This window comes from Eurosta solidaginis, chromosome 2, assembly GCF_040869045.1.
Source record: "Eurosta solidaginis isolate ZX-2024a chromosome 2, ASM4086904v1, whole genome shotgun sequence".
In the NCBI taxonomy this organism is placed as follows: Eukaryota; Metazoa; Arthropoda; class Insecta; order Diptera; family Tephritidae; genus Eurosta; species Eurosta solidaginis.
The window spans coordinates 302,271,475-302,296,387 of record NC_090320.1 but is presented as its reverse complement, the minus strand read 5'-3'; the positions used below and the strand labels follow the sequence as shown (position 1 = coordinate 302,296,387).

Here is a 24,913-nt window from a genome sequence, read left to right as displayed (position 1 = left end):
ACGGCATCTGCAAGGCAGATGAGTTTTCACTGAGAGCTTTTCATGGCAGAAATACACCCGGAGCGCTTGCCAAACACTGCCGAGGGGCGACCCCGCTTAGAAAAATTTTCTTCTAATTGAAAAACCTTATTTCTAAAATTTTGATGTTGCTTTGCCCGGGAGTTGAACCCAGGGCATACGGTGTGATAGGCGGAGCACGCTACCATCACACCACGGTGGCCGCCAGTAATAGTAGCTACATATTGTACAGTGTCTTATTATGACAGAGTAAAGATATACAAAGCTACAAATTTATATTAAGATAGAGTAAAGATTTCAAAAACTACCATGTATTTTAAAGAGAAAATAGGTTTAAAGATTATAAATTTATAATTTGAAAAGTTTTGTAGTTGTCTACATGTACATATAATGTGTTGTGTGCACACTGTGCGCCATACCCGTGTTTGAAATTCCGCTATCCGCTGCTAGTCTGTAACCCTATATGTTGTTGCTGATTGCCTTCTCTGCCGGTACTTTTCCTCTGCTGGCGTTCTGCTGCTGCTGATGTTTGTTTCTGCGCCGCTATGGTATGGTTGATGTTAGGCGCCGTTAGATGTACATATCAATTTACATATGTATATTTAATGGTGGCACATGGTAACAGTTTTTTAGGACCGTTATGTACAGTTTTTTGATTTATAGTTTCAATTTGTATATTAATTCCGCTATTTGGCAAATTATTTCGTATATTAATTTTGTAGATTTTTTCGTTTTTAATAATTTGTGGTTTACTTCTGTTTTGGTTATTAGGTTTGTAGATTATGTTATATTTGTAGATTGTCTCTGCCTTTTTCTTTACAAAAAGTTATTTAGTTATTTCGCTTATTTTTATTACCTCCGTATAAATTAGTTTTACGTTATATTTTTTTTGCATTTTACTGTACCATATGCACGGTTGTACCACCACCATATATGTATGAGCCGTATGAAAAATTTGTAAATTAGTTCATGGTAGTGTTATTTTTTACACTACTGTACCATATAAAAAATGTCTAAGTAGAAAAGTTTGTAAATTAGTTCATTTTGCTTTTACAGCATTTAACTTTTTTTTTTGTATTTTTGAGCGATTTTTCAAATTTACTCCGATACTCACTTGGTATTTGCCAAACTTATAACAAATTGAGTTTTATTTCAAATACAATATGTATTTATAAGATGTTTAAAAAGAACGTCTTTTCTTTACAAAATTACAATATTAAAAAAGGTCACTTATATTATTGTAACACTTTTAATTTTTATGCGTCACTGCTGCCATACGCGTATCTACAATGAATTTGGTCTTTTGAAATTTTCGTTATCCCGTTATATGCATTCCATTCGGAATGCCGGCATTGCCAGCCCACTATCGATATTGCCTTCTTTTAATATGCGTTGCCATATCGATAGTGGTGCCATTACATATGTAAACATATTTATTATAAAACGATATCGAAGAGCAAAAACTATAAAAATTGTTGGCATCATTATTTGCGTGCCTATAGCTGTCAATAGTTCAAATATAATTTTTCTCTCATCCATTATGTTTTCGGTTGACAACGCCAACCCTTTAAACGATTAATATTTGTGTTGAGTTAGGACTTATATTACTTTGGCATGTTTCAAGCAAACAAAAAAAGGGTTTCGCATTTTTTAGCAACTATAAAACTTTTGTTGATATTCATCATTTCGAAAAAAAAACATTCTAGCTTTCGAAACAGAAATCATAGTTTTCTGGATCTTCAGGTATTGGTGGAGGATCTTTGCTAATGTCAACGCCTTCGGTATCAAGCAATCGTAATTTAATCTCCATAGATAATAATGTATCAAAGTCTTCCTTTTTCTGTTTGCTTGTCATCTCTTGTCCCAATAAAGCATTTATGCCGTCTGTCCAATAATGGAATGTAGTTTCATCTGGCGCTACAAAATCTAATGTTGTATTCTCCATGCTATCCAAAGTTATAGAAAAAGCCAAATTTCCAGCATTTTTGCGTGTACGCATTTCTTTCATGTGTGGACATTCCTTTCCCTCAAGTAACTGTTTAATATCGATTACGGCTACTTTATTGGTTAGTTCTTCTGGGGTTGGTACAGTTTTCTCATCGCAATCACCATAGTGTATAACTTTGTGATTTGGTGATAAGCGAGCATACCAAAATTTATCTTTAGAGCGTGTACCACGTGAGTATTTCGAAAAGCGTGTACCTAAATCAGTAAAGTATGTATATATACATTAATCACTCAAAATTTATTTGCATATAAATGTGACTCACCTTCTACTAAATATGACAGTCGTTGTTGTTTAATTAGATCTAGAATATGTGGTGAGATTTTTTCTTTCAATTTAACTATAGCGGATGCTGTAGAGTCACATTCCTCCTTTGATGTGCGTTCTTGTTGTCGCAAATTTGTTATGGTTTGATAAGTTAGAAGCGCTATTTTAGCACGAAATTCATCCAAATTGTCTGGCCGTTCTTTGAGTGTGCGTGTTATCTGCTCGCGTACAACACTAAACACCTTTTGAAAATCCTCAGCCGTAGCGCGCATATCCTTCCATGTACGATTTAGTGTTATTATACAAATGCAAAAGAACTCTTCGAAAGGATGATCATGCGTAAAGAACATAGGTTGAAAATCTGCAGATTGTTCGGCTGGCGGTTCACCAATACGTAATATATCGCATAACACTTTTACCAATTCAATAGAAGTACGGCCAAACGGACATTCATGCTCGTCAGCACGACACGAGTTTTCATGAACAATTTTTGTATACTGTTGTGTATATGTGCGCGCAAAGTAGACCATACAATCCAAAGCCAGAACTCCTAAAAAGCAACGATTATTGGCGTTTGCGAGCAATTTTTATACCTCTTACATACCTGGTGGTGTTTCAAAGAAATCCTGTGCTGGATTTATATCACATTTGAAACCAAGTTTTTTGTAAAACTGTGAGAAATTTACATTGCCACCACCAGAACCGCCGCCTACACCTCCACCACGTCGCAATTGCTCATCACCTAAGCCCATATGACCTGAATAATCATCGAATGCAATACGTCGCAAATCTTTGATTTTCTCATGTGCATCTTGATCTTGTGCATTCATTTTCATGCGCATCCTTTGCTCAAGTAAACCCAAAGTGAGTGTTTGCAGTACATATAACTGATGTGTCATCTCCATTTGACGTCCCGAAGCATTATCAATCAAAGCTAAACGATATGGTTTGGCACTAATCGTATGTGCAATTTGTCGTTTTCGTACTTCATCTGCTTTCATAAATAAGGCATTGATAAGTGCAATGGCATTTTGTTGAATTGTCGCCGAGTTGGCATCTTGTAGCAGATGTAACAAATCTTGTAGTGTAACTTCCTTTTCGACTAACATATATTTACTACTATTTTGCACAATATTCTCTAAATTTGAAAGAGCACTTTGAGTGCACTCCTTTGAGAAATGTTGAAAGTTACATACAATGTAAATGTTTCGTTGAACAAAAGAGCTTTGTAATATTTCCCAAGAAATTGTGTCATGCTCCATTAACTCTACAAAGCTAGCCAAGCTATATATGAGTATGTCATCATCTTTTTGTGCTGGGTCCTCAATCATGTTTATCAATATACCTAAACCCTGCTCTTTTATAAATTCCATGGCAAATGTATGATCTTTGCTAAGTGTGGCGAGTAGTTTTAAGCATTTGGTTTTCTCCATTGTCGACCCGGTACGCAACGATTCAAGTGTATCGTTCGCAGTTTTTGATGGTGAGTATTGTAAGCGTAATACTGAACCATTCTTGATTTCATTGCGATTTTTTTCCGTAACATATTTTTGATTATTTACATCACAAAATTGCAAAGCATAATTTTCTGGATCGACAATACCCCAACAACTACAAATTTCTTGTATTTTACCTGCACATAAATAAGCATAAGATAAGGCGCTATAAACACAAAGATAAATTATGGGCTTAACCAAAAAAACTAGTCAAAAGGGCAGTTGTTGTACGGGCACCTCTTTACCGGGCTGAATTCGGTACTCTCCGCTACCAATATGCGCTGTTAATAAAAACAACAATCAATATGCAGCAGTAAATTTTATAATCTCCTCAATTTCTTGGTGTTGTTGTTGCAGTAGTGCTTCATCACAATCAATATGTGCGCCCACTCACTAATTGTCATCAACGCACTCTAACGGGAGTACGAGGGAACTTGTAGTTTTAACATAGAGATAAGATGCGTTGGTTTCACATTGCAATTGAATAGTTGGTTGATGGCATGTGGGACATACATTGAGTATGTAAATGAGTTGGTATACATATAAAAAACTGCCTAGGTCCACATATGACATTTTTCGAGATTTTTATTGCGGTATATACTGACCGGAAATCTCTATGCGTCGTAAGAGGCGACTAAAATACCAAATAGATTCAAGGGGTTGTGTAGCGCAACCCCTTCAGGTTCCCAGCGCAATATAAAGCTTCTCACGAAGAAGTACAAGCCACCTGCCTTCAGACTACCATTCTTAAACGGCCAGCAACTAAACCTGTCACCTAGTAACAAGTATCTGGGACTAACAATTGGCTGCAAGTTGAATTGGAAAGTATGCATCGAAGAGCGGGTACGGAAGTCCTGCATCGCATTCTATGCCTACAAATCAATGTTTGGTAAGAAATGGGGACTCAAGCCAAGCATGGTACTTTGGATGTACGAGGCGGTGGTGCGACCGGTGCTTACCTTTGGTTCCATAGTCTGGTGGGAAGCTCTAAGTAAGAGCTACATACTCACCAGATTGCAAAAAGTCCAGCGCACTGCGTGCGTTGGTGCCATAGGAGCCGGACGCACTTGCCCCACAGCTGCTTTAGACCCCATTTTGCACCTGCTTCCGATCGACTTGCATATACTTTGTACATCGTCACAAACCGCACTGAGACTCAGGGAGTCTGGGTGTTGGAAGGATACTCAGCAAGGGCATAGTAGTATCCTAAAGAAACTTCCGGATTGTACATGTAGTACCGAGACAGATTACTACCCTCGCAAACTGAAGTTTGAGTACGGTTGTAATACCGCCATTCCAAGCAGGAACGAGTGGAAGAGAAACCCGGGCATAAGGATCGACGATATCCAAATCTACACTTACGGCTCCAAGATGGAATCGGGAGTGGGGGCCGGAGTCTTCTCTGAGTCCCTAGATTTGTCTGCATCATTCAGACTCCCATCGCACTGCAGCGTTTTTCAAGCAGAAATCCTCGCGATTTGGCAAGCCTGTAAATCACTGAAGGGCTTGAATGTAGCTGGTAAAGTTTTCATCCTGTCGGATAGCCAAGCAGCAATAAAAGCGCTTTCCTCGCCACACATTAACTCAAAATTAGTGTGGGCTTGTAAGCGACTCATATCCCAGTTATCCACCAATCTAGAACTACGCGTTATCTGGGTCCCGGGTCATAGAGGGTAACGAGAAGGCCGACGAGCTAGCACGCAGGGGCTCATCGGAGATGAACGAGGAAATAACAAGTGTCGAAGTAGGCATACCCTTAGCAGTAGCCAAGGGGAATATCCAAAGCTTCTACTTGAAGAAAGCACAAACAAAGTGGAATAACATCACCACATGTGCAGTATCAAAATCCATTTGGCTAAACTATGATGGAAAGAGGACGAGAAGTCTTCTGAGCAAATCCAGGGCTAACACACGCAAACTGATAGCAGTCTGCACCGGTCATTGGGCAGTAGGTGCGCATGCGGAAAAGATGGGCATTCCGACTACTGCAGAAGTTGCAAAGATCCAAATGCCAGGGAGACAGCAGAACACTTTATATGTAAATGCCCGGCTCTAGCTAGAGCCCGGCTAAGGTTTCTAGAAGACCTCAGAGGGGTATCTGTGATAGCAATCCCGAATATTCTTAATTTTATCAACACCTCTGGCTGGTTGTAATACATTGACCGAAACATTCCGTAGGCTTTTAGACGAGTTACATGGCATCAACCCCTGCGAAGACAGTCACCTTATAGCGGTGCAGGGGCTTACGCCGATCGCATACGATACTAATTGGTCAGATGGGAGCGCGGCAACCGCGCTCACCTGACAGATGTGGTCGAATGCGATCGGTAACCAGGAACTGTCACCTCCTAAACCAGAGTGTCATGCGTCACCGTGCCCATTGGACTGATTTGCAGCCAGCAGGTCCATAACACCGGCTGTATTATAACGGCACCTCGCCAACACCAGGCCACCTTGGGGAGTAACCATGGCCTTACCGCGTCAAGGGGCTCTGCCGCGGTGTACCAACCGAGTTCCCCAAACTAAAACATTGACAACAACGCTTGCCACGTCAAGCAAGTTGTCGTAAGAACAATAAAATGAACAACAACAAAAAAAACAAACAAACAAACAACAACAATAAAAGTACAACGAAGAAAACCGGCTCCAGGAAGAGCAGCGGCAGAGAAGCAGTAGGCCACGCACGTACTCCAGGCAATTCCTGGAGAGCCTCACGAGAGAGGAGGCAATGCCCTTCTTAGAGCATCAGAGGGATGAATCCCCCTCCATAAGCACTGGAGTGTACGGAGAACCGGCTCTTAAAACCGCGAACCTCAAGGGCAACACCAAAACCCAAGGAGAGCAGCGCGGGCCCGAAGAGCATTCCAACCAGGAAACAGAGAAACCTGCGATCCCCAGTGGACCCCTATCCACTGGTGAGCAGCGCGGGCAAGGTAAACAAGGAGAGAAGAAGGCGGCGGCAGGCAACAAACCCGCGATCCATGGAGGGCCCAGTACCTCCATTGCGCAGCGCGGGCCGCAAGGAACAACAAAACAATTGACTGCCGAAGAGCGAAAAAAGGTGACAAAGAGAGGCTACGACGGTGCATCCAAGCACGAAAACCACCACCCTAGCAGTTCCTCTAGAGGGACGAGTAAGTCTAGGCGCTCACCGTCGGAGCATGACTCAGGTAGCAGCTAACAGAGCAACTATGAAAAGTCCCAGGAAGGGAACAGTAAAGAGCGGAACCCGGTGGAGTGGAAGCGGCCTAACAGAAGGCACAACAGAGGCAGACAACCTGCACTTCCACCACGGGGCAGTCCAGGAGCGCTGGATGATAAGAGGCGCTTTGGACTAAGTGGGGCTGGGGTAAAAAGATATCTCCGATAAATCGAGGAGGGCCTGTCGCCCAGAGAGGTAAGAGCAAGGGCAGATGGACGGAGTGTCCAGGGCAGGCATGGTGAGGATGTGGGCATGCCCTAGTTTTTTGCGGGGTGTACTTCCGAGCAGGGCTCCTACTCGTAGATTGCGAGGACGAGAAAACGGTTAAGTGGCTCGTTGAAGTGATACCAACGCTTGAGGGGTGGACAGGGCCGCAATTATGCACGAAGTGCGGAACGCCCCAAAGAGTTTGCGTTACGGCTCCTCGCCAACCAAAATGAGGGCCTCAGGACGCAGATATGGCGCGTTATTAACTGTAGCGCAGAGGAAACAGGCCTACGTCTCGACGTGGGCATAGACGAGGAATCGTACCAAATTACACGCAGAAACGCAGGCAGAGGCAACCACGGAATAATGAGCAGCCGGAAGACAAGGCGGAGGCAGAGGGCAGAAGCTGGTGGAGCACTGCAGAAGATCGAAACTTCCGTTGATCATAGGAAGCGATGCTAACTCCCACAACACGGAGTGTGGCAGCAGTGATACCAACCAAAGGGGTGAGTGTTTACTAGAATATATAGTATGCAACGATTTGAATATATATAACGTCGGGAGCTAATCGACGTTTGTTACGAGAGTCAGGGCAGATGTCTTAGATCAAGCGTCGGCAAATTGGAAATGCAGATGTGTTAGTGAGAGCGCGATAATCGCGCACATCACGTGATGCATCGGTTTGCTTAGTTCATTCACTTATTAGCAAGCAACAAGACAAGATCGTTTGTTATTATATTTTTAATGCGCACAATGGGAAGCAAAAGGTTTATACAATTAAATAGATTGTATTTGCGCAAAAGGGTTGTTCAACATTAAATATTTTCCGCTTGTGCGCACTGAAAAAATTAACAAACGATCTTTGTTTGTTGCTTGCTAATAACATTCGTCAACATTGCGAGCGACGCACATAATCGATGTTGCTGCGCCAAATGCTCAGTGACTACTAAACTAAAGGGAATAAGAATACATGTGAATTGAGTGTGCACAATTCTGCCACTAAATGCCGATGCCTGTCCTAGATATAACACTTGGCAACAACCTAACTGAGAATATGATCTCGAAATGGAGGGTCTCAGAAGAACCCTCCCTATCGGATCACAGGATCATAAGGTTTCAGCTGGGTGCTGTATCGGGGCAATCCAGCCCTAGAAGAAATCCCAGGAAAACAGACTGGGGCAGCTACAAAAGTATCATAGAGGCTAATGTGGATAGTCTCAGAAATAAGAGCAGAAGCACTAACTGTACTGAGTTAGAGGGCAGAGTGGATACAGCAAATCAGATAATGATAGATGCCTACAACTCCAGTTGCCGAGTCTCCCTAGTTAAGGGTAAGAAGACAACCCCCTGTGTTCGCATGACCTGACACTACTAAGGAAGAAAGTCAGGAATCTCTTTAACGGGGCAAGAAGAACCGACAACTGGGAGGAATACACTCGAAATCTAACAAAGTACAATAAGGAGATAAGGAAAGCTAAGAGGGAGTTTCAGAAATTTCTGTGAGGGAATTTCTAGCACACCTGCAGCGGCAAGGCAAGGCTCCTAGCCAAAGAGCAGAGGGAGTTTAACGTAGCGATTAGGCTCCCAGACGGTACCTATACCGGAACGGTGGAGGAGCGAGCGAAGGCCCTGCTACAAACGCATTTTCCGGATGCCTCTCCGCAAGTACCGGAACCTGTGTTTCCCAGAGTGAAACCAACCCTATCAGACTGGCAATTGGCCAACTCCCTCTTCAGTGAGGCCAGAATCAGATGGGCAGTGGAATCCTTTGAGATATACAAATCTCCGGGGGTTGATGGTATCTACCCGGCGCTAATGCAGCAAGGGACACAGATTATCCTAAATCTGGCCAGGATCATGAGAGATAGCCTGGCACTGGGATACATACCCATGATGTGGAGAAGAGCAAAAGTGGTTTTCATACCAAAAGTGGGAAAAAAGGACTATTCAAAAGCAAAGTCCTTCAGACCAATAAATTAGACACTTCCTTTCTCTTGAAGGCATGGGGAAAGATATTGGACCAAGAAATTAGGTCGAACGCCCTCAAGAGCTGGCCCCTACATCATAGCCAGCATGCGTACAGAGCGGGTAGGTCCACGGACACAGCTCTGTACCAACTAACATCTGAAATACAGAGGGCGTTCGAAACAGAGGAAACAGTGATTTGCGCTTTCCTTGACATCGAGGGTGCCTTTGACAACACATCTCACGAAAGCGTAAACATAGCACTGCAGAGAAGAGAAATTCAGATGCCTATCCAGAGATGGATTGAGAATCTACTCCGCACAAGAATTGCTGAAGTCCATGTAGGCAACAGCGCAGTTAAGGTTAATACCACGAGGGGGTGACCTCAAGGAAGTGTTCTATCACCCCTTCTGTGGAGCCTAGTAGTGGATGAACTCCTGCAAAAGATATCTGACAGTGGTATAAGATGCCAAGGATATGATGACGACATCGTCATAATTGCAAGGGGTAAATTCGAGAGTACGCTCTGTGACAACGTGGGGCTTAACATCAACCCATCTAAAACGACCATCATCCCTTTCACCAGAAGAAGGGCCCTACCAGCCCTGAGAGCAATAACAATAGATGGCGTGGCACTAGAATATGGAACCGCGGTGAAATACTTGGGGGTCATTTTTGACACCAAGCTCCTATGGAAACAGCACTTCGACTCCATGAGAGCTAGGGCCACGAGGTTCATCATGGTATGCAAACGTTTAGCAGGCAAATCATGGGGCCCGCATGTGCCAAGATGAATGTATACCATGATAGTAAAACCTATGATAACATACGGCTCGGTAGCCTGGGCATCGAGAACAACTCGGGCGACGACGAGGCAAGCACTGTCAAAACTTCAGCGACTGGCATGTGTATGCATCACGGGAGCTATGCGCACAAGCCCTACAGCAGCGCTGGAGGCTATCCTCGATCTGACCCCGCTGCATATATCAATAGAGCAGTCAGCCAAGCGAACCCTCCTGAATCTCGCTAAGGAGGGCTCGGGCATAGGTAAAGTCATATCGTCCCGAAACATGGGGAATTGAGAGAGAAGATCCCAATCTCTCAACTCTCGAGGGATGATATCCTCAGGCAGATAATCTATGAGAGAAGGTATAAAGTAGAACTGGGAGACAAGGGTACGTGGGAGGAAAGCAGAATTGAGTACATTCATCAGCTAAATAGAATAGTATGGTATACCGATGGCTCGAAGACGCTAGAGGGGATTGGATCTGGAGTCATTGGACCCAGAGCCAAGATATCAACACCTCTGGGAGCACACCCGAGCGTTTTTCAAGCGGAAGTATTCGCTATAAGCCAGTGTGCTGACCTGAACCTTCAGCGCGAATACTCCAATGAAACAACTGCCATACTCAGTGGCGTCTGAAATAAAATCAGCACTAGTCCTTGAGTGCGTTGAAAAGCTAAATCAACTAGGAGCACACAACGAACTGCTGTTGGCCTGGGTTCCTGGCCACAGGGGAGTTGAGGGCAATGAGCAAGCGGACAGCCTGGCAATAGAGGCAGCAACCTATTGGTCCTGAGCCGTTCCTGCCAGTAGGCCCGCAGGAAATCACGAGGGCATCTACTAGTAGAAGAAAGGGAAAAGAGGCAAGAACACTGGCGCAATATGCCAGGCCTGAGGCAATCTAAAATACTGTTAGGGGGCTACAACACAACTCGATATAGGGCATTAATAGGACTCTCGAAAGATAACCTAAGGATCCTAACAGCTATTCTTACAGCACATTGTAGACTGAACAGCCACATGCAGAAGCTGGGCATACTATCGAACAACACATGCAGATTTTGTGATCGATCAGCGGAGACGGCGGAACATGTACTCCTGGAATGTGACGCAATCTCAAGACGTAGGGCTAAGTTTATGGGCTTACCATGGCCAGAGCATTCTCACATCAAATCCCTCAAGCCAGGTGAACTGCTAGGGTTCATCAGAGAAGTCGGCTTGGATGAGGTTCTGTGAAGCAGTTGAGGGCACAATAGATCAATGGTCGCAGTGCGATCCTCAATTAATTATGGCTCAAAACGCCTTTAAATAGCTACTTGGGCGACCAGAGTCGCAGCCATTTCACCTACCTTCACCTACCTATATAGCTTCCCCAAACCCAATTGTCAACCTCACCTATACGTGGCGAATACTGTTTTATTATTTATGAATCTAGGGTGTGGGAGCACAGGATGGCCTAGAAGGTCGCATGCGGTCAGAACAAATCGTTCCCTAGATGGTCGGGCTTGGTACCGGAACGTACGGGATCTGTATCCTGCAAAGGACTATCAACATCGATATCACTCCCCAAGGCCTTCGGGGAGTGTCCTTATCGCTACAACCACAACAACAACATGTACTTGTGCTGCACTCCGTCTATTTGTCTCGAATTAAAATTTGAACAAAATCGGCAGAGTGGCTTCGGAGTCCACAAGCTACATATGGGCATACAAGATAGTACAAGATGACCTAAGTATTTTACTTACTCAGTGTTCCTCTGCGCATCTTTATTTTTATTTACGTATAAAGGCGGTACATCTAGAAATACTTTTGTTTAGATACTTGCGATGTCCAGATGCAGGTCGGCACTGGGGAACAAACGCAACATCTGGGCTGAGAAGTCAAAATATTTAGAAAATGGTTTTCAAATATGGGAAGAGTTGCTTAGCGTCAGTTATATCTCTATTGTTTTTGTTAACAAAAATAAGTACTGAAACTTTCACGGACTGTGTTTACCAAGTACCGTTAGGCCTGAATATGTACTATATGACTTCCGTAATTCAGCGCTTATATTTAAAGATAATTTTTTAAACGAAAAAATTGTATGTAAATTTTCAAAATTTTTGCAACCAAAGGGTTGTATATTGCTTTCATTTGATGCAGAACTCCTACAGAAACATTATCACCCTCAAGTTCACTATTATTTTGTTTATTATATTTTGCTTCTACTGCCCTTCACGTTCGCTAGCGCTGTTTGCTCCAAAAAATTGTTTTAGAATAGCAAAGATGAGAGGTCCAGAAGGTGCATGGGAACATAAATCCGGTGGACCTAAATAGTAGTTAACAATTGGCAAAGGATGCTGCGAGTGTCCGCTAAGTTTTACTTTCTTGAAGAACGGATTATGAAAAACGGTGTTTTACTCAGAAATACTGTGAAATTCAATTTCTTGTATAATATACTTTAAGGCCTACAAAAACTATAAGGCTGCGGAAGGTGGTTTGGAACCTGTACACTCTACCCCTACCCTCCATTTTCGAAATCATAGTTCCTTAAGGGAAAATCTGTGCGTTTTTGGGGATAAACAAAAACACCAAAGGCAACCATCCGAAATGATGAGATCCGGCTATAAACAGCCTTAACTTAACACCAACACGTATTGCAGAGGACCAGCGCAATGAGTGAGGTACACTCTGGATACTTTACTAGTTCAAACTATTACCGATACAGATTATATTCCAATTATCCTAATGTATACCTCGCACGTGAGGAGTTTGATCACGAATCATACCATCTCTTTAAGTTCTGTGAAACAAACCCATCCAAAACAATCCATTTGTTCCATTAGCAGACATGCAGTCTGCGTTCTGACATAGTTCGGGCTTCTGTACTTCCGACAAAAAATAATCACTTTGGATTACGGAAGGGCGTTGGCTTTTCCGCGATAAGCATGCATATGTATATATATTTAAAAATATGGTAATAGTCTAGTTGAGGGGTCGACTGCTAATACGCTACCAAAAATATCGAGAGAGGTGTCAAACGACGCGTCTTGACATCAGTATTAATAATCCGAAGGCGGAAAATAAAAATATTAACGCGTTCAAAAGATATTAACGAAAAACCGAAAAAAGACCCGCGGGTACCTCCGAAACCGGGAGTCGGATCCATAGTATTTTTGCGCAGAACACCTTTCTGCGTGGCTACCGCCACGGTGATGCACAATTTTTTTTGGGGGTACAAACACAACAACAACCACATGGAAATCGCCAACTTCAAATGCAAATATCTCCGGACAGAGATAAAATTTTTCTTTTCCGCCATCGGATTATTGTTCTCGAGATTAATACGCGTCGTTTGACACCTCCCTCGATATTTTTGGTATCGTATTAGCAGTCGACCCCTCAACTAGACTATTACCAAAAATATATGTATATGTTAACATGCATGTCTTTTTATTTATGGGAACCTCATGCATACATTTTAATGCTCCTTTTTCTATGCGAAACGTACCTGTCAAGGGCTGGCGTTGATCCAAATTAATAAGCTGTGGCAAATGGTTCTCCAACTCTACTGCGATTTTCACAATGTGGGCGTCTTTCACAAGAGTTTTCTTTGGAATCATTTCGTCTTAAAGAAAACCTCACGTACTTTCTTAAATGTTACTAGACAAATAGCGCGTGAAATGTTCTTAAAATGACTCGTAGGCAATTCAAACTCTGTATACACATTTATTAATCACTTTACAAAAATGACAATAACTAGGGATGTGGAAAAAGCATCAATGCACCGATATAAGTCTTTGCAATGTATCGATTAGCAGATGTTTTTTTTTTTTTTTTAAACTTTGTTGGCCAGAGAGTATGTCTCCACACGCCAGGTATTTTCTCTTGTTTGGTAAATCTCCGCTTAGATTAACTACACGAAAGTGTAGAATTACGCTTAAATTTGCTAATTTGTAACTTTCCTCACTTGTTGTCTAGGTATTTTTCAGAAAATACTGCTTACTACACGAGCGTGTAAGTGATGTGTTTATATATCCAACTATGAATTAATGTGCTTGCCAGCATGTTAGTTCCAATCCATAGTGTACAATGTTCCAAAAGCCCAAGCTGGTGATGCCATATTGTGGTTCAGTAGTATATCGTATTTCTTGTAGTGCATTTAATTTTTATTTTTATCTTTTTTATTTTTGATTGTTTATTTGATATTATTAGGATTAAGGGGATACATGGGAGTAAGTGATGATCGGTGTCAGCACCGTAGGAGACTCAATGGTCAAAATCCATATATGCGAAACATCTTTTGATGTTAAATTTAAGTATTTCATTTAATTTAGAAGGTTAATTTTGCTTTCGTATAGAATTCTGCCAGTTGAGTGATTCTTTCCGGGTTAAACCCCTGAAAAATTTGCTCAAAAGTGGTGTAGTTGTTGAAGATGTTAAAGCCTCTTCGGACGTGTTCAAGGAGTCTGCACTCAAAATTTTTGTGGGTGTAATTGTTTGTTTCCCCACATTCACATAAGTCAGAATCAAGAATGTTAACTTTGTGCAGATACGCACTGTCATAGGTGCTCCCAACGAGAATTCTATTTAAGGTTTTGATTTGTTTTGGGTTTAGGTTGCATTTTCGAAACCATGTTTTGTTTGGTTTGTTTGGAAAGAGTTTGGTGAAAAGAATTTGTTTGTCTGTCGCGTAGTTTAGTACATCTTCGTACCATTTCTCCATGATTTGGTTTTTTATGAGTCTAAGGGTTTCTTCTTTGGAAAGGTTGACTATTATTGTATTATCACAGTTTAGTGCATTTTTGGCAAGGGGGTCGGCTTTTTCATTCCCAGTGATACCTTTGTGACTGGGAGTCCATATTACATCAACTTTATCAAAGTTGTTGTCACTTATTAGTTCGTGGATTTTTAAGATATAGTAGTTTTGTGTGCGATCTTTGGAGAGGAGTTGGCAAGCACCTAGGCTGTCTGTGAAAATTGCAACATCGCTATAGTTCTTATCCTTGGCCTGCCGCAGTGCCATATAAACCGCAACTATTTCTCCGAAACATGATGAGGATTTGAGGTTGAGTTTGAAAGTAAATTCCGTATTGTCTGTGTGGTTGTATATTCCACAGCCAGTTGCTGTGGTACCTACAGACGCATCTGTGAAACAAATTTTGTAGTTGAGGCTTGTATATTCGTTAAGAAAACTGGCATACATTGATTGTATAATAATGGAGCTTAGGTTGGACTTTTTGTCAGGTAGGGTTGATGTAATTACTTTTAGGTTTGGCGAGGATACGGATGAGTCCACTGTTTGAAATCTGTCAAGAATCAGTTTGAACTCTTTATATATCTGGGCGTAGCTAGATTTGGCATTTGGATTGTTGACTAGCGTTTGCATGAAACTGAAATCCATGCTAATGTTGTTTGTTATTTCTTTGGCAGTGAGCCATTTGCCTCGTTCTTTGGGTGGGAGTTCGTTAGATAGTGCGTATATCAATGGCACGGGGGTTGCTGAGGTGAGGCCTAAACATCTCCGAAGAAAGCTGTTTTGGTATGTTTGTATTTTTTGTTTGTTGTTTTAGCGCAATGTGAAGTGGATGATATACAATATTCAATTTTACTGCGTACTAAGGATTTGTAGAAGTTTAGGGCAACTTGCGGGTGTAGTCCCGATTTGATGGATGTAATAGATTTGAACAGGTTTGAGTTTCTCCTAGATTGGTTTATTATGTCTTTATAGTGCTCGTTGACCGCTAGTGACGCACTGATGTGCCTACCCAGGAATTTAATGTTTCGTATCCGCTGCAGAGATCTGTTTTGATAAGTGATATCGAAGTTTAAGTTGTTACTTTGGTTTAAAGCCATAACCTTTGTTTTGTCGGGATTGAATGACAAATAGAGTTGTTGACATAGATTAGAGAAGTGGGTGAGTTTGTTTTGTAGGTTTGCTGCGGTCTGTTGCAGGTTTTTGTGCGATGACATGAGGATAAAATCGTCCGCAAATTGGTACAATTTTGTGTTTGCGTCCTCAATAATGTGCAAGTTTTTTGTATAGAGATTGAACAGACAGGGGGAAAGGCAGCTTCCTTGTGGGAGTCCATTGTTGTCATTATTGTTTCTTTTCCTAGTTGTAAGTTTCTGCAGGCTAGGAAGTTTGTGATCCAACTGATGTAGTGTTCCTCTAGGTTTGTATGTTCTAAAATGCTTTTGAGGCGTTTGATGCTCACACAGTTGTACGCATTACTAATGTCCGTCGAACAGATAAGGACTTTGAGGCCCTGGTCTTTAAGAGCTGCAGCTTCATGTAATAGGTAGTTGATACATACTGTTGCTGATTTTTTTTTCCTATATGCGAAAGAGTGATTGGGAAGAATTTGATTTTCTTCTATGAACTTGAAGATTCTATCCTTGATGCATAGGTTTATGCATTTCATGAACACGGGTATGAGTGAAATGGATCTGAAGTTATTTAAATCACTTAGATCTTTGCCTTTCTTAGGGATGGGAACTATCTTCGTCGTTCTCCATTTTTCGTGTATTTGATTTGTAAGGAAGGCATTATTTAACGCAGTTCTTATGTTATTGAGCATTGGATCAGGTAGGGCTTTTAGCATCGCATATGTAATGCCATCCACCCCTCCCGCAGACTTCTTCCTTTTGCTGGTCAGGATATCTTTGAGTTCCTCAAAGCTAATTGCGAGGGAGTTTATTGGGATTGTTTCAATGTTAATCGGGAGGATTTCAGATGAGGGGACTTGCTCTTTTAGAATTTGAAGGTAGTCCTTATCGTTGTCCGGGGACCATTCGAGCTTGTTGGAGTTTTTGAAGTCACCCCTCATAGCCTTTACAAATCTCCAAGATTCCTTTTAGGATGGATCTGAGTTAAGTTCTTTGATTTTTGCTTCAAAGCTTTTTGTCTTGGCTAATCTGACTTCCTTTTTCCAGTCGTTTTTGGTATCCTGTAGGGCTTGTAGATTTTCTGGTGAGGGGTGGATTCTACATTGTTTAAAGGCGATTTTAAGGAAACGATATTTTTTGGCGATGTTCTCGTCCCACCATGCTTTGGGAACATAATTTTCTTTGACCACATGGGTGGTGGCTTTTATTTCCTGGTTGAATTTTTGGTGAATGTCATCAAAATCAGGTTCGAAGTCAATTTGTTTGAGATTTTTCATAAGTTTTTTGGTAGAACGGAATTTTATACCTAACGTTACTATTGACTTTGTTTCGATGACAATCGGGAGGTGGTGACTTCCACCAAGCCTCATACTATCCACCTTCCATGAAAATGGGATGTTTGAGTTAGAGAAGGATAGGTCTAGTACCGATCCCGTGTTGGACGTTTCGTCAGATATGAAGGTGGGTGAGCCATGGTTGAGGCAGGTGAAGTTGAATTCCTCCATTATATTTAGTAGGTTATTTCCTCTGCAAGTTTGGATCGAGTCCCCCCAGATTCTAGCTCTCGCATTGAAATCTCCCAGTATGAGAACGTTATTTTGATTTTCGAGGAAGGACAGAAGTTTAGTGATTTCCACCTTAAAGGGTTCTATCGTGATTGATTGTGGAAAATATATTGCACAAATTATTAAATTTGGTTTGAGGTTGGTTGTCCTAATAATAAGGATGTCCTTGTCAGTACTGTAGCTGATTTTATGAAATTTTATTTTCTTTTTCAAATAATTGCGACTCCACCGTAGCCATCATTTCTGTTTTTCTCCAGAATGTTATAGTTTATAATGTTTCTATGTGTTTGTTCCTGATTGGTGAATACCTCACTCAGGCAACCTATATCTACGTCATTCCGATTTAGGTGGTATTCTACTGTGTTTATGTTGGCTTTGAGAGATTGGCAGTTATATCGTAGAATTTTCAGCGCGCCTTTTGTGAAGGTTAAAATGAGGGGACGTCAGCCCCTGTTTGTATTGCAAGGATATCTTCATCTAATGCATTTGCATGAAATTTTTCTTTTATTTTAGCCATTTTTGCCAGAGCATCTCCCAGGTGCTCCCTAACTCCTTCCCTTTGTAGACTTTGGAACAGATCATTTATCATCTTTTCCATCTCTGTGACTCTTCCCTTAAGGTATTCTGTTGTGTTGTATACTGGCACTATTTTATTTTTTTCCCTAAATTCTGTGGTCAGGTGGTTCAGTTTTTTTACAGTGTTGGCTTTTTGAGCTACTGTGTTGTACCTAACTTTTGTGAGTTTTCTGTTTATTGTGAGGTCCCTGTCAATTGTATTGTTCACTGTATTATTCGATGTATCTGGTAGATAAGGGAACTGTGTGTTGTCAGTTGCCAGTGGTGCAAATTTGTTGGATCTATCCGAAAAGTATGTGTCCAGAGTTTCGCGTCTCGAAATTTTTTTTTACGTTTTTCACGAAATTTATTGTTTGTTCCCTTTCCCACGGAGGCGCTAAAGGGAGTTAACGCGAAGACTCCGGTGTTCTCGGAGGTTCCAAAGGGAGATAACACTAAGACTCCTGCTTTTCCCGAGAAGATGAGTGATGTGGCAAAGCAGTCACTGACTGTGGCGCTGGTTGATCGTAGCAGTCCGTTCGGACAAATGACTACTGAAAGGTGGATATCTGTGGAAAGGGAGCTTATTAGCTTAATGCTTAAGATGATGCGGGAACAATCAAGTAAGCCCCTTCCAACCTTTGATTCGGGGGGATGGTATAATGGTGTGAAGATGATAGCGTGCGACAACATCGCGAGCTTGCGGTGGCTGGAGGAAGTCGTTCCAAACCTCCAAAGGCAAGGCACGAACGCGCGGTTTGAGGTGGTGGATAAAGCGCAAATCCCCACGGTACCAAAAGTTAAGGTATGGATACCATGCGTGATGAAGTCGGAGGATACACTGCGACTTCTGCAGAATCAGAATCCGAACATACCGACACAGGATTGGAAGGTACTTACTGTATCTCGGCCTACCGAGGATGGTCAGTTCTACATCTTCCAAATAAACAAGCAGGCGGAGGATATTTTGTACACGCAGCTTGGCAAAATGTCCTTTGGCACTGGCAAAATTTACATGCGACTCTGGAAAAGAAGTCCCGAGGATAAAAATCCTAACACGCTGGAAGTGGGCGAAGTCGAAAAGGACCTCAGAAGCCTAAGGGAAAAAAGACAGGTGGAGGTCCCCGACGTCACCACGAACGTGCTAGAAGAGGACCAACCGCTAAATGGTGCTGTGACTCGCACAGAGGAACACACGGCACAACATTCACGAGGGGCTGAAGGGGGCCTCGAATACTCTAAACCAAAAGGGCAAGAGGAGGACGACGACGTCAAGACGAAGGTGCTGGAGGGGGACAAACAGCCCAATGGTGCTGCGAGTCCTACAGATAAACCTCCAACACAGTAAAGTGGCGTCGAGCGAACTCCTACTAACCCTTGAGGAGGGTTCGTTTGACGTGGCGCTGATCCAGGAGCCGTGGCTCTCATCGGGAGGAAAGGTTTCTGGACTTAGCGCGCGCGGGTTTGGCGTTTACTACGCACAAACGGAAGGACGGGTGCGAGCTGTAGTAATGGTAAGGAAACAGCTGCATTCATATATGCTGCCTAATTACACCACCGAGGATCTCGTAGCGGTGGCCGTTGAGCAAAAGAATAAGCAGGCATTTATCCTGGCGTCCTGCTACATGGCCCATGCTGCGGAGGTTCCACCGATGGAGTGCAAAAGGCTAGTACAGGAGGAAGGGCGCAAAGGGCGGTTGGTCATAGGCGCAGATGCAAATGCGCACCACAATGCGTGGGGAGGAGCAGATATGAACGAGAGAGGCGAATCTCTATTTTGTTACATCCTGCAAACCAATTTGCAGATAGCCAACAGGGGAAATGTTCCTACATACATTGGTCCAACATCCAGCAATGTTCTGGATATTACATTGAGCTCCGAGCGTGATATATCAAGGTAAGATTGGATGGTTCTCGATAGACCATCCTTCTCCGACCATGCGTATATAAGCTTCAGCATCCCACTAAAGAGGGTAGAGAAGGGAGGAACCTTTAGAAACCCTAGGGCAACGAATTGGACTAAATTCGAGAAACATGTAGAAACGAAACTGGGACAACCCAAAGAGGTTGCTAATGTAGAGGAACTGGAGGAGTCGAATGAATTCCTAACAAGGACGCTTATGACTGCGTATAACAAAGCTTGCCCTCTAAGAAGATTCAGAGGAAAAGCAAAGCCGCCATGGTGGAGCAATGAGCTGAGTCTTCTAAGAAGACAGGTAAAAGAAATGTTTAAACTCGCAAAGACCGCGGAAAGCGAAGCGTGTCGGGACGAGTTCAGGGATCTACTGAGGATCTACAAGCGTGAAATTACCAGGGCGAAGAGAAACTCATGGAAAAGTTTCTGTACAGACATAGAGTGCTCCAGTGAAACAGCACGGTTGAAAAAAGTCCTAGCAAAGGGAAACATAGTCCAGGGACTAATAAAGAAAGAGAACGGGGAATGGTCACGTGATAGTGAGGAATCCCTTGAGGTGCTTCTCGATACACATTTCCCATCGGGAGACGGTTTAGAAGAACCAGCAGACATCACTCACACTTCGATCACGGAGCTTGTGGTGCCGGGCTTGGTGACCGATACCAAGATCGAGTGGGCAGTGAAGACGTTTTCTAAGTTTAAATCGCCGGGCCCCGATGGTATATTCCCGGCCATGCTACAAGTCTCAAGTAGGGCGGTCGTGGAATGGCTTAAAATAATATTCGATGGGTGCATAAGACTGAATCATGTACCGCACTCTTGGAGAACTGCTCGTGTAGCTTTTCTACCAAAGGCGGGGAAGATCGGTCACGTGTATCCCAAAGACTATAGACCCATTAGCTTAACATCATTTCTGCTCAAAACCTTTGAGAGGCTGATAGATGTGTACATAAAGTCCAACGTGGATGAAAAGCTGCTCTCCACAACACAGCATGCGTACACCAAAGGCAAGTCGGTAGACACCGCATTGCATAGGGTGGTAATAAGCATAGAGAAATCCCTGGAATATAAGGAGTATGCTCTAGGAGTCTTCTTGGACATTGCCGGGGCTTTCAATAATGTTGCAAAATGGGCGATTATGGATGGTCTTAATTACATTAAATTACATCCTGCCTTAATCAGATGGATCGGCTGCATGTTAAATTGCTGAAAGATTACATCACAATGGGGATTGTACGAGGCCACGAAATCAGTGGACAGGGGCACGCCGCAGGGAGGGGTGCTATCACCTCTGCTGTGGACACTGGTCATCAACCAACTGCTCAGGCAATTCGATGAGGGACCCGTAAAACTTACGGCTTACGCAGATGACGTTGCAATTGTCATAAGTGGAAAATGCCTTCCAACGATTAGTTCTTTGATGGATCGGGCGCTTCGGGATATTCATACCTGGGCATCTAATGTCGGGCTGAAAGTCAATGCGGAGAAGACGGATATGGTCTTGTTTACAAAGAGGTACAAGGTCCCAAATTGGACCAGGCCTAAGTTAGGAGCGTTGACCTTACAGGAGAAACCTTGCACAAAATATCTAGGAATCATCCTAGACAGTAAGCTGTCATGGAAGCTCAATGTGGAGGAGAGGGTCAAGAAGGCCTCAACGGCACTCTATGCATGTAAAAGAATGCTGGGGTGTACGTGGGGCCTATCGCCCTCTCTTTCTCATTGGGTTTTTACAGCGATTGTAAGCCCTATTCTATACTATGGAGTTCTTGTTTGGTGGAAAGCCACACAAAAAACAACATACCTCAAAAAATTAGAGGGGGTATGCAGACTATCGATGCTTTGCATTACGGGAGCCCTGAAAACAACCCCGACGGCTGCACTGTATGCCATTCTGCACATTCCACCTGTAGACCTGGTAGCAAAGAACAAAGCGTTAACGACCGCAACCAGGCTCGATGCTTCGGGGCAGCTTGAGCGCCGACCATATGGCCATAGTAGTATAGCGTCCTCAGTCACAAGACGAACAGACTACATGATTCCCTACCTGCACTTTGAGGGAGATCTTAAGGCCACAATAGAGGTGGACGGTTGGCGCAAATGGCGGACGAGGCGATACATGTGTACACCGATGGTTCCAAAATAGTGGAAGGAGTAGGGTCTGCGGTATACTGCGCTGATCCGGAATTAAGCAGATCCTACAGGCTGCCGGATTACTGTAGCGTTTTCCAAGCGGAAATATTAGCCGTAACCAAAGCAGTAGAAACCCTGGAAGAGAATAGCTTAAGCTGCAACCGTGTTAACTTTTATATTGACAGTCAAGCAGCAATTAAGGCAATAATCTCGCATAGCACAGCATCTAAATGCGTGTTAGAGTGTAAGCAATCTCTGGAGAGAATCGGGACAGGGAGAAACATACATCTATATTGGGTCCCAGGGCATATGGGAATAGATGGGAATGAAAAATCGGACGAATTAGCTAAAAAGGGCGCATCCCTTGAAGCTTGCTCCGTAGACGTCCCAATTAGATTGGGCGAGATCAAGCGAAGGCGAGAGGTGCACATGATCGACCAAGCAGAAAAGGCGTGGGTTCAAGCGCGGGGCTGTAAAGTGTCGAAGATTATGTGTAGGTCTTACAACCTTAGACTAACACAGTTACTTCTATCATTAAAAAGAGAGGACTGTAGACTCATGACGGGTATTCTGACTGGACACTGCCTTCTGGCGTCACATGCCTTTAAATTAGGCTTGGTCAATGATAGCAGGTGTAGGAAGTGCGGGTTAGAGGAGGAAACGATCGAGCACGTTCTGTGCTCGTGCCCTGCACTTGCCAGGCTAAGACTCCAGCTATTAGGAGTGATACAGCTGTCAGATCTAGAAGCAGCAAGTGGCTTAAGTCCTAGGAAGCTTCTAGTATTTGCCAAGAGGACGGAGTTATTTTATAACATAGGTCCTGGTTTTTGATAGGGTTTTTCAGTTTGGTCGTTAAAACAAACTTCTGGTAACACTACGGACTCAATCAGTCTATGTGAGGTCCTCATGGACCGGCCAGTTCAACCTACCTACCTCCCTTTCCCACGCCGAACATTTAGATTTGTCCGTTGAAATGTGCTCCGTGCTTGCACAAAGGATGCATTTTTTTTCGCAGTTGTCGTTACTACATTGGGGAAGACCGCATTTGATGCAGCGTTTTTTGGATTTGCACGAGTTTTGAACATGCCCAAGTCTACCACAGTTTAGACATTGGCGTAAAGGGGGAATAAAGAAAGCTACTGGAATCCTGGCATAATCCAGTATGATGACGCTTGGAATGTCATTGCCGATAAAGCCTATTTTTACCGTTGTTGTTGGTATGAGTGTGTCTTGAGTGTGGTTTTTGCGCATAAAACGCTGAACTGAATTGATCGGTATGTGAGATTGTATGTGGAGTTTTAATTCTTCCTCATCATATGTTATTGGGATACCCCTAATGACTCCATATGTTTCAAAAGCTGATCTTGGTATAAAGGATTTTAGGCCTAATTCTTTAGCTTTTTGGTTGAGTAGGAAATTGTTTGCTGCAGCTGCATTTTTAAAAAGAATTTTGTATAGAGATTTGCCTATTGCATAAATAAGATGGATATCTTTTATTTTGAGATGTCTTATGCAGTTAAAAAGATTTAAGCCGTTTGTGATTTTTTCGTTTGTCATCTCTTTGCACGCTGGTGACTCAACCAGAACAAAGTATATGCCACTGTAATAAGGTGGGTACAGTACGGTGGTCGCAGCTGTTTTCCCGTTTTGTGCGTTGGGGTATGTGTATGTGTTTTCATTTTGTCTTTCTTGTCCGTTGATCGTGTTGTCTGTCTGTGTACCTGTAGGATTTTGTGATGCGCTTTTTGTACCATTATTATTGGCGGGAAACATTGCGTTGTTTCTTTTTTCGTTTTCTTTTTTCCTAACCTCACTTTTTTTCGCTAGATGCAGATGAGGATTTCGTTTTCATAAAATCCTGCATCTTTACTATTTTAATTACTTTTTGTTCCGTTTCTTTTTTTTTTGTTTTATAGCCTTTGCATTTAGACTTGCAAAATTGTCTGTATCCTGTGATTCCCTGGATGTCGAGGGCGTCATTTCAGTTTTGGATTTTTTCCCTGTCAACATTGTGGGGCACAATTTGAAGGAACAGGAACACGTTTAAATGTTAGGGCCTGTACCACAACCACACCACCCTAATTGCTATACCTTACCCATATTTGCACAGAAAAAATCTCTCACCTGGTTTTGGTTTGTAGGTTATTTCCTGTGTTAGCGCTCAAAAATAGAGTCCCCTACACACAGACACGTTCACTAATTTTATTTTCAAATGGGAATGGAGTATTTAAATTATGTGTGTTAAATTATGAATATCTATTTATTTTTTGCACTTTCTATATCTACATACATAGGTACAGTACCTCCAAATCCACGAACTTCTTTGGATGCATATGCGGGTAGTAAAATTACATGCAGTGTGCTGTGGCACTTTTTGCTTTCACGTATCAAAATGGCGCCGGCGGCTGTTTGTTGTTGTCGAAAAACATGCGCAAATGTGTTAAACTTATTTATTTGTAGATCTTTAACTCCGCTACGATTTGTTAATTTTCAATTTTTTCTTCCTTTTTTTACTTAAAGCTGGATAGCTTATCACAAATTCTGTAGGCTTTTTTTTTGCATTTATATGTAAACTTGATGTATTTTTTTTTTGTGTGATGCTTTGCTTTGCCAAAAAGCTAATATAGGAGAAACACGTCCGAATGGTAAAAGCAACTAACGCCGAATGATGGTTTAGCAGATGTTCAATAGCAATAATCCGGCACAAATCACACACAGATGATTTGTGATAATCCGGTGAGTTTTGCACACAAATCACCTATCGACAGAAATCAAAGTTATAAATCGAAGTTTTCCTGATCTCTTCGATTTCACAAATCACAAAAGAAATAAAACTTCCATGTACTTTGTTTTTGTAAATTCGATGGACTGATGTCAAAATCTTACTGCGCCCGAAGTTGACGACGTATCAATTAAAAAAAGTACAAATCACC

The 24,913-nt window shown here is 42.5% G+C and overlaps 1 protein-coding gene across 1 annotated transcript; it reads right to left on the bottom strand.

The window, feature by feature from the left end:
- Positions 1–1,163: 1,163 nt before the first annotated feature.
- On the bottom strand, positions 1,164–13,975 carry Ced-12 (engulfment and cell motility Ced-12). The gene is made up of 4 exons (XM_067768800.1): positions 13,435–13,975; positions 2,895–3,923; positions 2,289–2,840; positions 1,164–2,220 (listed from the first exon to the last, which is right to left on the bottom strand). Exons 1-4 carry the CDS (start codon positions 13,544–13,546, stop codon positions 1,721–1,723), a joined length of 2,193 nt encoding a protein of 730 aa, XP_067624901.1. The 5' UTR covers positions 13,547–13,975; the 3' UTR covers positions 1,164–1,720.
- Positions 13,976–24,913: the final 10,938 nt, after the last annotated feature.

Bases quoted from the DNA above. Each gene is read 5' to 3' on its own strand.
- Ced-12 (XM_067768800.1), bottom strand. From the start codon at position 13,546: ATGATTCCAAAGAAAACTCTTGTGAAAGACGCCCACATTGTGAAAATC. The intron at 3,924-13,434 runs GTACGTTTCGCA...ATTTATGTGCAG, and splicing joins TCAACGCCAGCCCTTGACAG to GTAAAATACAAGAAATTTGT. The intron at 2,221-2,288 runs GTGAGTCACATT...TTACTGATTTAG, and splicing joins ACTGTCATATTTAGTAGAAG to GTACACGCTTTTCGAAATAC.